General features: G+C 29.9%; 1 protein-coding gene across 2 annotated transcripts; it reads right to left on the bottom strand.

Moving 5' to 3' along the window:
• Positions 1-11,499: 11,499 nt before the first annotated feature.
• Positions 11,500-13,370, bottom strand: LOC120071029 (transcription factor TCP17-like). Of its 2 annotated transcripts, none has more exons than XM_039023132.1 (2): positions 13,157-13,370; positions 11,500-12,632 (listed from the first exon to the last, which is right to left on the bottom strand). In XM_039023132.1, exons 1-2 carry the CDS (start codon positions 13,158-13,160, stop codon positions 11,758-11,760), a joined length of 879 nt encoding a protein of 292 aa, XP_038879060.1. In that variant the 5' UTR covers positions 13,161-13,370; the 3' UTR covers positions 11,500-11,757. The 2 variants fall into 2 exon arrangements, with proteins under 2 accessions (XP_038879060.1, XP_038878984.1); XM_039023056.1 differs by having other exon boundaries at positions 11,500-12,638; positions 13,157-13,368.
• Positions 13,371-14,407: the final 1,037 nt, after the last annotated feature.

Genomic DNA, 14,407 nt, shown 5'->3' with positions numbered 1-14,407 from the left:
ATATCTTTACCATCCGCCTGAATCAGAGACAGAAGGCAGAGTGCAACCATGAGTACTTCAATTACTTAACAGCATATCTACATGGTCCCATGGTGCCTCCCCATCTACAGCAACCTCTGCAGTTTCAAAAAGCGCCTCAACGAGCTCCTCCGCAACATCCTCCTCAAGATCCCCCACCGCAACTCTAAATTTGGGGGTGTGCCACCGTCTCCTCAATTTTGCAATTTTTCTTTGTGTCCATTCATTCAAATTTTTTTATATAGAAGCTATACCTTGTATTCTTTTGTACAAGCTACAATTTGGTGTTGCGATATTTATGATTTTTTGTATACTTAGACAAATTTTATACAACTGAGTAATTATTTTTTCCATATGCATTAGCCTCTTTACTTTTATCATCCTTTGTCAATTATTGCGGTAATTTTTGTCTTTTATTTACGCTGCCATGATGAGTAGTATGCATACCCTTAGCAAACTTTCTTTATACATTGCATTTTCTGCCTAACACTTAGACAATTCATCGCAATAGCTCTACTTTACCTTCTCTATTTCAAGACTCTGCTCAAACCTTCTTTTCAAAATTTTGACTAAGTGTTCTGTCTTTTCTGTCCAAAACAACGCAATGAGGACCTTGCGCATCTCTAAATTTGGGGGTGGGGAAGGTCTAAGCAGATGCGATCGAGTGGATGCGGTCATATCAGGCAAATGCATTCATCATTAGTACCCAAAAAAACAAAATCATAAAAACTCCATTGTCAGTGCAAGGAAAAATCCCAACCTGATAAGAGTTAAGTCGTGAAAAGAACCTACTCGTAATTGGATGTTCGCATGACACCCATGGGAGCAAGTCAAAACAAATGTAGGTTTCTAGGATCGACGCAATAGAAAAAAAAAAGAGAGAAAATAAGAATAAAAGAGACAACTCCTCTGAGCAGCAAAAGTAAAACTTGGCTGAGGATCAAGAGTTGAAGTTGAGATTGGTACACAACCGTAGTTAGATGCTCGCATGACACCCGTGGAAGCAAGCCAAAACGAAGGGTGTAACCATGATCAACATTCTCTAATAAGGTGACGCAATCCAGGCCACCGCATAAAGACGCACTTCGTTGTTTTTGTAAGAAGAGGTAAAACATTCTTCTCAAAACTAGAAGGGAACTTTGGGTAGAGGTTTGTTTTAGATAAGAATAAAGTAGAACATGTGAAGAAATGTTAAAGGATAGAAGGAACTTGCGGTGTTGAGTAATTTTGTAGAGGTGGAGCATTCGGAGTAGCTGATCGATGCAAAGTTAGGATGGGAGTTGAGCGGAATTACCTTAGTCGAAGATATGCTTGAGGGAAAGCATATATCTAAATTTGGGGGTGTGATAACTTGTAGAAATAAAATTTATTTATGTTTTTTTATTTAGATTATGCGGCAAAAAGAAGGAAAAGTTGCATCGACAGTATAGAAATTGGCTTAGAAATACGAAAATTGTAAAGTGTCGTGAACACACCCACTAACCCCATTGCGATGGCGAAATGGAATGTCCAAGTCTTTGTTTTGCAGGAAATAGGTTACCGCATGCGTTAATTGCTCGAGGAAAAAAATGAACAATGCATCCACACAGCATGTGGCAATCGATCAAGAACAAAGAAAGATCAACGCAATTGCAGCGCATGTGATGATCGATCATGGATTCAAGCGATCAACGCATTTTCATCGCATGCGGCAATCAACAAGAGATCAAAACAACTACACCGCATGCGGCGATCGATCAAAGATGTGAAGAGCAACGCATACGCAGGAGATTCTAACAAGTGTACAGCGTTTCTATTGTACGATTCTGACAAATTCATCGTGGAGCAGGGCAGACATTTCCATTACGCCATGGCAGGAATTATCAGATTTTCAGAGTGGGACCACTAATATCGAGAGCCAAGGTCTATAAATAGCTTCCTTGAATTTAATGTAAAGAAGGTTGGTCCGAAGAGACATTGTAGAGAAAATCGGGGAGAACGATGAGACAAGGCTGAAAGGTAAGTCTCCGAGCAAGAAATTCTTCCCATTCCTGAAGAAGAAGTTCTGTGCAAGAGGTCACTTCTACCTGGAAAGTAAGCCTGAGAGGGAAGCTTTCCACTCCATCTCATCCACACGCCGACAAACACAACGTCTCCGATCGAGATCTGTGTCAAGACATTGACACTCTTTCCGTATTTGTTTTTATTCATTCATTCATTTTCTGTGTTCATCTTTCTTTAATCTTTCATTCACAATCTGTACCAAACGCTTAATCTATAGATTTAATATCATTATCGTCATCATTACCATCTCTCTGTTATTTTCCATACATTCATCATCCATTTTCTCCATCATGTGTCACTAATCCTCTGGGTAAAGGGGAAGGATTAAGCGAGTGAGTTAATCCTTGTTAAGGTAATCGGTTAAGTTTAGCTAAAACATGCTCGACGGCATATTCACCTGTGAGAGCAGAAGTGAAGATGTTATTCCGCCTATTGAGAAAGGGTTGGAAGAATGCGTTAACTAAAGTAAGAAGTATTTACAAAGATGGAAACAACCTTGCATTCATTACATTCATCCCTGTTTCATCATAGACATATGGGAACATGGTTGATCACTGAAAGGTGTAAGCCAAGGGAAAGCGGAACCTTAGTTGCGTTCTCAACCAGAATTGACAAACTTGCGATGTCCTTTCCCTCAACCCATTCTCTTTCTGATTCAATCACAAGACTTGCCACCACATTCACTAGATTATCTTGCACAACTTCACAGCCAGTCCTCACCCTGTATCATTAATAGTTTAGACATTTATTTTATCATCGCATTTTATTTACAACGCAATTTACTATATCGCAATTTTACTTTTCTACACAAACCAATTCTTTATTCTTTATGATAAACCGATCGCATTTACCAAATTAGTATCGCATCTAAACAACAACAATCCCCGTGTTCGACCTCAAGTCAATCTGAGAAACTTGCGTTAGAATTATATTTGGTTCCAGCGCAAGAAAACTTGTGACACGCACTACATCATCGCATATTACGAAGCATATCATCATCAACGCATACACCTAGAACGTAGTATTGTAACAATATCTTTATCGCAAAACAACTTGAGTGCATAGAGCATCATCAATTTCATTCATTTTTATAATAGATAAAGATAAATACAAATTTTGTCTATCAAGTTTTTGACACCGTTGTCGGGGACAAGAGCTTGATTGATTTATTCATCAAAGTGCATGCTTAAAGATTTACAAATTTTTGTTATCAAGTTTTTGGCGCCGTTGTCGGGGACAAGAGCTCGATTCATTCATTCATCAAAGTGCATGCTTAAAGATTTACAAATTTTTGTTATCAGATATTTATTCATCAGGCTTATATAGGAAAATTTTTGAAAAGATTCTATATGAACAAAACACATCTATTGAACATTCCAATGGAAGTTCCTTCACTAGATGTGAAAAAAGATACATTTCAACCTCGAGATGATAATGAAAAACTTCTTGGTCCTGAAGTACCATATCCTAGTGCAATTGGTGCACTTATGTATCTTGTTAAATAATACAGTACTAGATATTGTATTTTTAGTAAATTTATTAGCTAGATATAGTTCTTTTCCGAAAAAAAGGTATTGGAATGGAATTAAACATATACTTTGCTATCTTCAAGGAACAATTGATATGGAGATTTGTTATATTCAAATAAATCAAATTTTGATCAGTTGGTTATGCAGATTCTAGATATTTATCTGGTCCACAAAAAGTTAGGTCTCAAATAGGTTATCTATTCACATATGGAGGAATTGCTATATCATGACGATCAGTGAAATATACCATAATAACCACTTCCTCAAATCATGCTGAAATTCTTGCAATCCATGAGGCTAGTCTATATGTGTGGCTAAGATCAATGACTCAGCACATTTGTGGAACACGTGGCTTGTCTTCTAGTAAAAGTCTTCCACCGATATTATATGAAGACAACACCGCATGTATAGCCTAAATCAAAGGAGAATATATTAAAAGAGATAGAACAAAACATATTTCACCAAAGATCACAGTATAACAAATTTTGAAGAGTAACCTAACAGACTTACTTTCAAAGGGGCATCACCAACCACAACCTTTGAAAAAATGGTGCACAACATTGGAATACAGTGATTCAAAGATCTCAAGTGATGTTTTCATGAGGGGGAGCAAATGTATTATATTCTTTTAGAAGTATCAGATTATATAAAATATGTACTCTTTTTCTTTCACTATAATTTATTTTCCATTGGGTTTTTTCCTAGTAAGGTTTTAATAACACATACTATATATATATATATATATATATATATGAAATATAGCATCTAAGGGGGAGTATTATAAATAATATAAAGTATGTGTAATATAGATGCTCATGCTTAGTATCCAAAGACCAAGTGTCATACTCCTATTACCCCATGTATTGTCTATGTGTCTCAAGATTACACACTCTTAGTGTTTATGTAATGACACATCCTTATTTTCCAATTGTCTATAAATAGTGGCATTTGGTGAATCTTGAAAATGTGCACATATTGGTGAGAAATAAAGATAAATTCCATAACTCTATAATTTCCTATATTCATAATTTTATATTTTTAGTTATGTTACTTTATTTTATTTATTTTAATATTATAACATCTTGGTATTTGTATTTCCATTGTGTCTCGTTTTACTCTTCAATTTTACAAACTCTTTTTTTTTAGGGTAATCAATGGGTACCATTTTTAGAAATAATAATCAAGTGTATAACATCATTCAAAAAAATTGCAAATATAGACAAATCTATCAGTCATAGACTTTTATCGTCGATAATCTCCAAGTCTATCACTGATAGACTCATATTCATAATATGGTTTATCACTGATATACTATTTAAATTTGGCCATATTTGTAATCTTTTTTACATTATATTATATTTATTAATACTTTGGTCTAATATCTATATTTGCAACTATCCCTTTTTCTTAACTCCAATATATATAACCTCAAGTCAAATCCTAGTTTTCATCAAGCAAAGTCAATACCTATATAATATCTTCTTAAATTCTAAATCCCTCGATATTTCAAACAATGTTTAAACAAACTAAATCAAAAATTCCAAATCTCTCATCAAATAAGTTTTAGTTAATTATCTTTTTAAATCTAACTCAATTTGGCTCCAAAATCCAAAATTAAAGGAACTTAAAGCCAAATGATTTTGGATAATTTATCTGAAATCGGGATGTTACATTCCAAAAATTCATAACAATTAGTAACGATTTGATTAATGACCCAAGAAGTTAATTAACGAATAATTGTTACAAAACCTAAGGGCTCGTGACATTTGAGGTATGTTGAAATACATCCTAAACTTTTTACTCTCTAGCGCTCTAAACAAGTACTGACATGATCATCAGAGTGTTGGTAGCCAAGCATGATATCAATGCAAGTTTTTCTTGCATTGTACAATGGTGATCGTTCAATTCCTCCTGAAAATTAGAAATTCACAGTTAATACCAAATTTCGGTATCTTTTAACATTTAAAGTGAAAACTTATGACCTGTTTGATAATATTCCTCTTTTCCATTTTCCGTTTTCCGTTTGTTGCTTCTTTTTTTATCTGTTTTCTATATAATTAAAGACTAGAAACAAGAATATATTTCAAAACTATTCTTGTTTTCAATTTCTTGAATGAAAAAAAAACATAAACTTGTTTGGTAACTATTTTTTGTTTTCGTTTCTTGTTTCTTGTTTTTTTATTTTTTGTAGTAATATAATTTTTTTTTTTTAAATGTCATACATTAATATTGAAAAAAAACTATCAAAAGTTTATTTCATCTAATACAAATAAGTTTCAATATACTACTAAATACAAAAACAAAGTTGTATCTATCCTTCAAATATTACCCAATTTTAATTAGCAATGTCATTTCTCACTCGAGTCATTCAGTGTCTGATACTAGTAGAGCAAAGAGCAAGTTTAGTTAATTTGTAGAACAAGAAATATAAACTGAAGCAAAAACGAAAAGTGGTTTCTCAAATGTGTCCCCTTTTTAGAGACGCTTAAATTCAAAAATGAGAAATAGAAATAGAAAACAGATCATACGACCCTTAAACTTCTAACATCGTGAACACATACTTTGGTTAGCATACAAAATCCAACATAATTCTATACGAAACGTGAATTTTAATGAAAATGATGCATGTCTTGGATTTGAATACTATTTATTTTTCTTTAACAAAAAAATGAAACTAAACTAAAAAGGAAAAAGTAGAACAGTTGTTCAAGAAAATTTAGAGAAAAGAATGTATCTTTTGCCCTTCAAATTATAAACAAAACACTACTTCGAAAGAAATCCCTTTGGTCCTACGACGTTTCTGATCAAAGTTTTTCTGTAACATTATCTCGTTGGATCTTGTGCTTTTCAGTAATTTCCAGTCCCCGATCTGTCTTCTTCATTCTGAACTCGCCAGCTTTTCTTCATTTCTTTCTTTTTTTCTTTTCTTAAGGCAATTTTGATCTTTCTTTTTCCTATCAATTATTAGCCCCTACTTCCATGTCCTATAATTTCTTTTTCTTGCTTCGTGTGTGATTTTTTTTTCCAAGGATGAAAATATTTATCAATATATTGTATATAGCGAATGGTTTAATATCAATATTAAATATTCATAAATATCTCTAACATCTTTTACAAATGCTCCTAAAACATATCTATTTAAACCAATACGAATAGGAATACTAATAGCAATAACCGTAATTTAGTTTAGAAGTAAAAATAACTTAATTATTAATCTAAATAAATTTTATCAATTTCGTGACTTATAAAAATATCTACGGATATCGATATTTTATCGATATAAAGTTTGATATCGACGTCGATATTTTAATCTTTGATTTTTCTCGGATTGCGAAATGCCTAAGCCAATTTGAAATCAATATGCAAACTAATCCTTTAAAACTCTTGTCAACGTAATGTTCAAAGAAAAAAATATAGTCAATGTATGACGTAAGTATTAAGCAATAAAATTCAAATGACACTAATTAATTTATTTAGTGGTAAGAAAAGGAAATTTTAACAAACGAAAAAAATGTCAAACTATTTATTAGTGAATAATAAATTTCTATAGATATTGATAGACTTGTATTACTTTCTATTAGTCTCTATCAAAGAATATTAAAATTTTATTATTTTATGTAAATAGTTTCTCTTATTTATTTTATTTTTTAAAATCTTCCCATATTTATAAATTTATTCATTTAAAAAAAATTCAAATGATATGGTAATCAAATAGAGCCTTAAAGACTTATAAAAAAATATATTTAAAGGGCCTAAAATAAAATCCATAGATACTGGTTGAATGAGCCTATATAAATACAATTTTAAATATTATGTTTGATAAATTATTTTTTAGTATAAACACTAAATAGACATGAAACTAAAAAATGAAACTTGCATTTTTATGTTTTATATGTTTAAGCATCCTGTTGTTTACTTTCACGCTATTTCATTTCAATCCTAAACATTTTAAAATTTAAAACTTGATACAATTTTGGGATTCATGATATATATAAATCCACACATGTCCTCTATATATATATATATATATATATATTATTGGATAATAATAGTAATAATATAAGTTTTGTAAACCTGTTTTGTTTTTAGTTTTCCAAGTTTAGTTTTGTTTTCGGAAAAAAAAAATTATCGAAAGTGAGGAATAAAACAAAGAAACTAATGGGTAGGAGTATTATTTATAAACTTAATTTTTTTTTTTTAAAAAAAAAAATTAACTCTCGTTTAGTAACCATTGTGTTTTTTGTTTTTTAGTTTTTAAGCTTATTTCGTCTTATTTTTTTATAATGATTTGTAATATTTTCTTAAGGGTTGTTTTCAAATATAGGAAAATGAACCAAAATATTTACAAATATAGAAAAAAATTCACTATCTATCTACTACAGACCATGATAGACTACTATATGTGTCTATTATGACACAGATAGAGATAGTAGTGATCTATTGCAGCCTATTATAGATAAATTATGACATTTTGCTGTTATTTGTAAATATTTTAAGCAATTTTGTCATTTAAAATAAATTTTCTTTTTTTTTTTTTAAGTACCAAAGTTGAATTTTGAACTAAATTCCAAAAATAAAACAAGTTTTCAAAAACACTATTTTTTTTTGTTTTTAGAATTTAACTTGATTTTCGAATATATTGATCAAAATTAAAGTAGATAATAAAGTAAGAAATTTAGAGGTCTAAAGATTTTTTTTTTCTTTTCTTTTTTTTAGCCTTACATATTTGAGTATGTTAAAACTAAAAGTAAAATAAAATAATTATGAAAGCTTAACACAAAATGGACAGGACAATTTAAAAGGGTCATTTGCTTATTATTGCAACTAGCATTTTCTAATTTAATGTTTTTTAAAAAAAGAGGAAAAATTTAAAGGAACTTTTCATCTTGAAAGAAACATGAGGGTGACAATTTATGCTTGATTATTTGATTTTTGTTGTATTTAGATTTGATTTTATATTGACATTATTCTCAATAAGTTCGAGTAAAACCAATTCTCTATTATAATTTTATTTATAGTTTATTTCAAAGATTTCTCTCATGTTCCTATCCTATATAACCATCGATATAATTGAATATTTGTGTAATTTACCTCCTCTTATTTTCTTCTCGTTAAAGTATTTATTTCTTCCATCTATTTTCTTTTTACTTTCAATTTGGATAATTATTTTAAATAATACAATTGTTAGAAATATTTTCAAATATAATAAAAATATATTATCTATTAGTGATAGACAATGAAAGATATTGATAGACGTCTATCAATGTCAGTGATAGACAATAAAATTTTACTATATTTATAAATAAATTGACTCATTTTCCTATATTTAAAAATAGTTATATGATTTTTTCTCACGGCTTATTTTTTTGTTTGTAACTTTTATATGCATGCATCCTATGGCTTCCATGAATAAAATGAAGTGAATAAGAAAAATAAAGTAAATTCTTGTAAGCTGTTCTATATTATATGGAATGCTTTAAGGAAAAAAAAATGTGAATGAACGACGTAAAATATAATACCTTTCTTGAATATTAGAATATCTTTTATTTTAAACAATAATAAATAAATATACAATTTTCTCCCTAATATTTATATAATTTTACATCTACAATATACTTTTTTTTTCCCCAAAGGATACCAATTTGAACACAACTTTGTGGTTATGACTTTGGTTTTTTTTTTAATAAGTTCGAAATTTTATGATACATGTCAACAACCAAGATGTTATCTATAGTTTGAATCCCCGCTTCTTATTGTATTACAAAATTAAATTAGAATCATTTAATTTTTAAAAATTATACTTATATTTTTCTTTTTTATCAAAGTTTTCATTTTTCCTAACTAAATACTTACGACCTTTTTGGTAAAGAACCGATAAGAAAATAGAAATTTAAAAAATAAGGGATTCAATGAAAACATAATTGTATTCCATGTTTTTCATATTTGTGTTTAGCAACAAATCCAGAAATTGAATTCTAATTTAAACAATTATTTAAAATATGTGAAATATAATATTTATAAATCACAAAAGTAGTTGTAGTTACCCACTAAATATTAGTTGGCAATAAATCATTATTAATTTATTTAGGATTGTTTTAAAATAAAGGAAAATGAGCCAACTTATTTACAAATATAACAAAATGTTGTCTATCCGAAATAGACTGCGATAGACTTCCATCATGGTCTATGGTCTATCGCTTAATGAAAGAAATCTATCGTGATCTATCACTAATAGGTAGAGACATTTTGCTATATATACTAGAAATATTTTCAGCAGTTTTACCATTTATTTATGAACATGTTTTATGTTACAAAAACATTGTATAATAATAATACATTACATAATACATATTTTAATTTTTTAAAATTAAATTGAGTTTATTACCTTTCTTTAATATAATTTTGTATCTTAAAATTTAAAATTCAAAATATGGATATAATTACGACATAAAAATATTATTTTTAAAATTTTGGATCACAAAGCCCGAAAATAATTTTCAAAAACAGAATTTAGGTTGTATCCTGAATACATTTATTGAGCTCAGTGAATCTGAAACATAAAATAGGATATGGATTGAAATTCTAAAAGAAAAAAAAAAGAGAGATTTTCAAAAATAAAAAAGGAAAATTATTTACACAAAATATCAAAATTTAATCTTCTTTGATAGAGGTTGATAGAGGTCTATCAATTTCTGTCAATGATAGAAATAGATAAAAATTAATCACTAGTAGATGCTGACAGAAGTCTAACAATATCTATCAGTGTTTTTTTGCTAATTCTGTAAATAGTTTGACGTTTTTTCTATCTATGAAAATTTTTCAAAGAAAAAAAAATACTAAAACTACATTTAGTAGTTTTCAAAAATGTTCTTTTCAAACAAAGAAAAATGAATCAACTTATTTATAGATATAGCAAAATGCCACTATCTATTCGCGAAAGACTGCGATAGATATTTATTCGTGTCTAATAAATATCTATCGTAATATATCACTGATAGATATTGATATTTTGTCATACTTGAAAATATTTCAACAGTTTTATTAATTAAAACAACTACCCTTTTCAAAATTTAGTTTAGTTTTTCAAAACACTCTTAAAAATAGATACTAAAACAAATAAATTAATAGAGGGAAGTAGTGTTTCTAAGTTGATTTTTTAAAAAAACAAAAAACAAAAAACAACATATTTATCAGAAAGAGGTCTCATAATGAATGAGCCAGACATCTTAATTACCTTATAAAATTTAAATAATATATCTAGTCCTTCACTTGATCAAATCCTAACTCATAGTAATCTCTTACCTCCACCCACATATGCATTGGGGTTAATTAACATCCATAGAAAATAATGGAGAAACTAGAAGCAAGTACTTTTATGTTCTTACATTATTTTTGTTCTTTTAACCATATTGCTAAGCTTAAGAAATTGACTAAGGACATATGCATATAACCTTGATATACAGAAAAGATATACAGAGGGAGACTTTTTAGAAGATCTTAAGAATGAAATTGAAAAAATGATATATCAAAAGTATAGAATCATATATTAAACTAAAATTAGTGGTGTCTTAAAAAAAACTCATGATCCAACAAACTGAATCAAACCCAACCATCTAACCCCACCCACATATGTTGCAAATAAAACTGAAAATTAACTTGAAAAATAAGTAAGCAAATACTGAAACAAACAATATATATTCATCACAAAATTTGAAACAAATAACCCAAATAACTTAGAACCAATTAACCCCACTCACATGTGTTGGGTTGATTGATAGTTGGACCAATTTAACACCAAAACAATCAAATTAGTTTTATTAAAAAAAAAGGTCTCTACTAATTAACATAGTGTTTAAGGTAGTAGATGAAAGATAATTCAAATCTAAATATTGCATTCTCAAAACAAAAGAAGGTAAAAAAAAAAATATTATTCCAATTCAACTCAATCCAGAATGTAAATAACAATGATCAACAAACGAAAACAAAAACGAAGATAATCAAACTAGAAATTCGAGTGTTCAAATATATGTGAAAATGATGATAGATTATTGTAATGCAATGAGAGATTTTTTTCCCCTTCAAGAATCAGCAAGAGTATAATACCTTTAATTTCCACTGTAGTTCTTGCTATGATTCTCTCCTCTAACACTTGGAAGCTCATAGAAAATCATTGATGAGAAGCAAAACCATGATCCTTATTACTTGAAGGATCTGAATTGTTTTTCTTGGCTTGAGAAGTGAATTTGGTAGCCATACTAAAGTGAAAAGGCTTAACATTGGGGTGGAAATTATTAGGAGGTGTATTATTGAGAGAATTATTGTTAATGAAGAAATTTTGGTGCAAGTGATTGAACTCAAGAGACAAAGGGGAAGGCAAAGACAAATTGAGATGATTGAAGTTATGAAGATTATTATTACTATCCTCAGGTTGAGATGTAAGAAATGGAAGATTATTTGTTGTTGATGATGATGATGATGGATTATGATCCCAATAAAACCCAAATGGAGGGGTAGACACATTGTTCAAAAGGGCTGAGAAAGAAGAAGGGTGAGAGGGATTATTTGATTTGTGTTGTTTTTGTAATTCATCGGTCTCGTCCTCGATCTCGGCCTTGTCGATGATTTTGAACTCCGATCTATGTGGGTGTGGTAGCATAGATTGGTAGTGAAGGCCGAGGCTTGCGGATGGGATTGGCAATGGAGGGAGTTCATCGATTTCATCCTTGGCGGCACTCAACAACCAATCGATGACCTTGCTCGGCTGATTAAGGCCGAGGCGGTCTTGAAGATCATAGAGCTGAATTGCAGTCGAAACCGAAAGCCTTACACGCCTGTCGCGCAGCCCTCTTATAGTATAAACTTTGCTGTGTCGATCCTTGCCTCCGAAAGCTCGCGACACGCGCACGATCCTTGGATCCTTCAACCTAAGCCATGGCGTCGCAGCCGCGGAAGAGCTTGATGAAACTGCTGCTAGTTTTGGAGGTGGTGAATTCTCTTGATCTTTAGAAGTTTTAATCATATTATGTCTCTCATCATGTTTGTCTGCAGCTAAAAAATGTGTAAAATTTCACAATTCATTAGCATTAGCTTGTGAAGAGACACCATATATATATATATATATATATATAATAATACTCAAATTTTGTGAATTTTTTTGAGTTGAAGAAATTGGACAAGCCCAGAAACCCTAACATCAAGGTCATAAGATTACAAGAATTGAATAAGGGAATTTGAAATTTTTACTTCAAAACACAAAAAAGGGTTTGTTTGAAATCAGCAGCTGAATAACCTTTTAGTAATTAAAACATCTGCATGTTTTTCTTAAAAGTTATCATTTTTCTGTACTGATTTAACTAATTAGCTGTTGAAATTAACTAAAACTGTGTGCCTTATTTCTTTAGGGATTTCCAAGCTCAAAACAAATAAAGCAGAAGAAAAGACTAAATTGACTCAATCAGTGGCTGAAAGTTAAGAGGAAGAGAAAGAAAAAGAGGGTTTTGTAAGATTTAATTTAAGGATTATTGAAGATTAGATATCAATATGAAGAGAGAATTAAAATTACTTACGCATAAGCACTGATATTCCTCTTCTATGTGCTTCAGCTTCTAGCAGTTTGGTACCAAAAGTAGTTTTTATGTAATATGAATCCTTGAAATTTGGAGTTCTCAAATAGGAGCTTCAAACCTAGCTCCAGCAAATTGGTTTTCTTTTTTAAAGGGAAAAGCTTTGCCTTTTATTTCCACAGGGTATCTAACTTGATATGTAGCTCAAGGGTTGAGCTTACTTAGAGAAAAGGGAAAAAAAAAAAACAAAAAAACAAAAAACTAAAAGGAAGATGCTGGAATTCAACCGACCATCCTCCATTGGAAAGCTAAAGCAATGGACCATATGCAGCCACGTGGCTTGGATCGCCATCGGCTCGGATAATTGTACTACTCTTGACTTGATAATTTTTTTTTTTAAAAAAAAAAAAAAACTTGCTTTTAACACAAATGTCAAATAAAGAAAACTAATCGTAATTCTCTCGTACTTTTGGATTTATGGTATGATGAAGACGTTATGTATGTATCAATTTAGTTGAGATGTCTCAGTCTACACATAATCTCTTTCTTCTCTTTAGTATCTTGATAAAAAAAAAAAAAAGAGAAAGAGAGAGAAAGATCTCTATTGTAAGATTTTGTTAGACATAGAATCACATTTTTTACTCTATACTAAAATATCACAAGTCACTTAAAGCATAACTTTGGTTAATAAAACAACTATTACTTTTCCTAAAAGTTTAAAGTTTGTTCTTGTAATTATGCATTTTGTTGACAACAAATATTTTTTTCCCTAAATTTTGAATCTAGTTTTTGTTCGGTTTATAAGTTTCAAAATGTTACGTACACATTTAGTCCTTAAGTTTTGAGTTTGATAAACTTAAGTTTCTATATAGTCCATAAATTTTAAAAATGTCACGCATTTAGTTCTAAACACATTAGTTTCTAATTCTACCTGCATCAAAATTAAGTAAAAAAGTCAACATTTTGAAACCTACAACTGAAAACTAAACCCAAAATCTAGAAGGACCAAAAAGGTATTTTTTTGATAATTTAAAGTATAACTTATGCTTCATTTATATTTAATCTTAATGTCGGTATAGCCAAGTATCTTAACTAGATCGATACACTTTTAGTACTCTCATCCCACCTCAAATCCAAAATTGTGTTAGCTAGGTAGACTATAGTTAGACAAGTGAATTGAACATACAATACAAAATATATATAAACTCTTACTCATTTAAGAGAAGTTTTTGGAATGAGTAATGATTTAATAAT

The sequence above is a fragment of the Benincasa hispida genome, chromosome 1 (assembly GCF_009727055.1).
Source record: "Benincasa hispida cultivar B227 chromosome 1, ASM972705v1, whole genome shotgun sequence".
NCBI classification, from domain to species: Eukaryota; Viridiplantae; Streptophyta; class Magnoliopsida; order Cucurbitales; family Cucurbitaceae; genus Benincasa; species Benincasa hispida.
The sequence above is the reverse complement of the archived record's forward strand: the minus strand, read 5'-3'. Positions and strand labels throughout refer to the sequence as shown.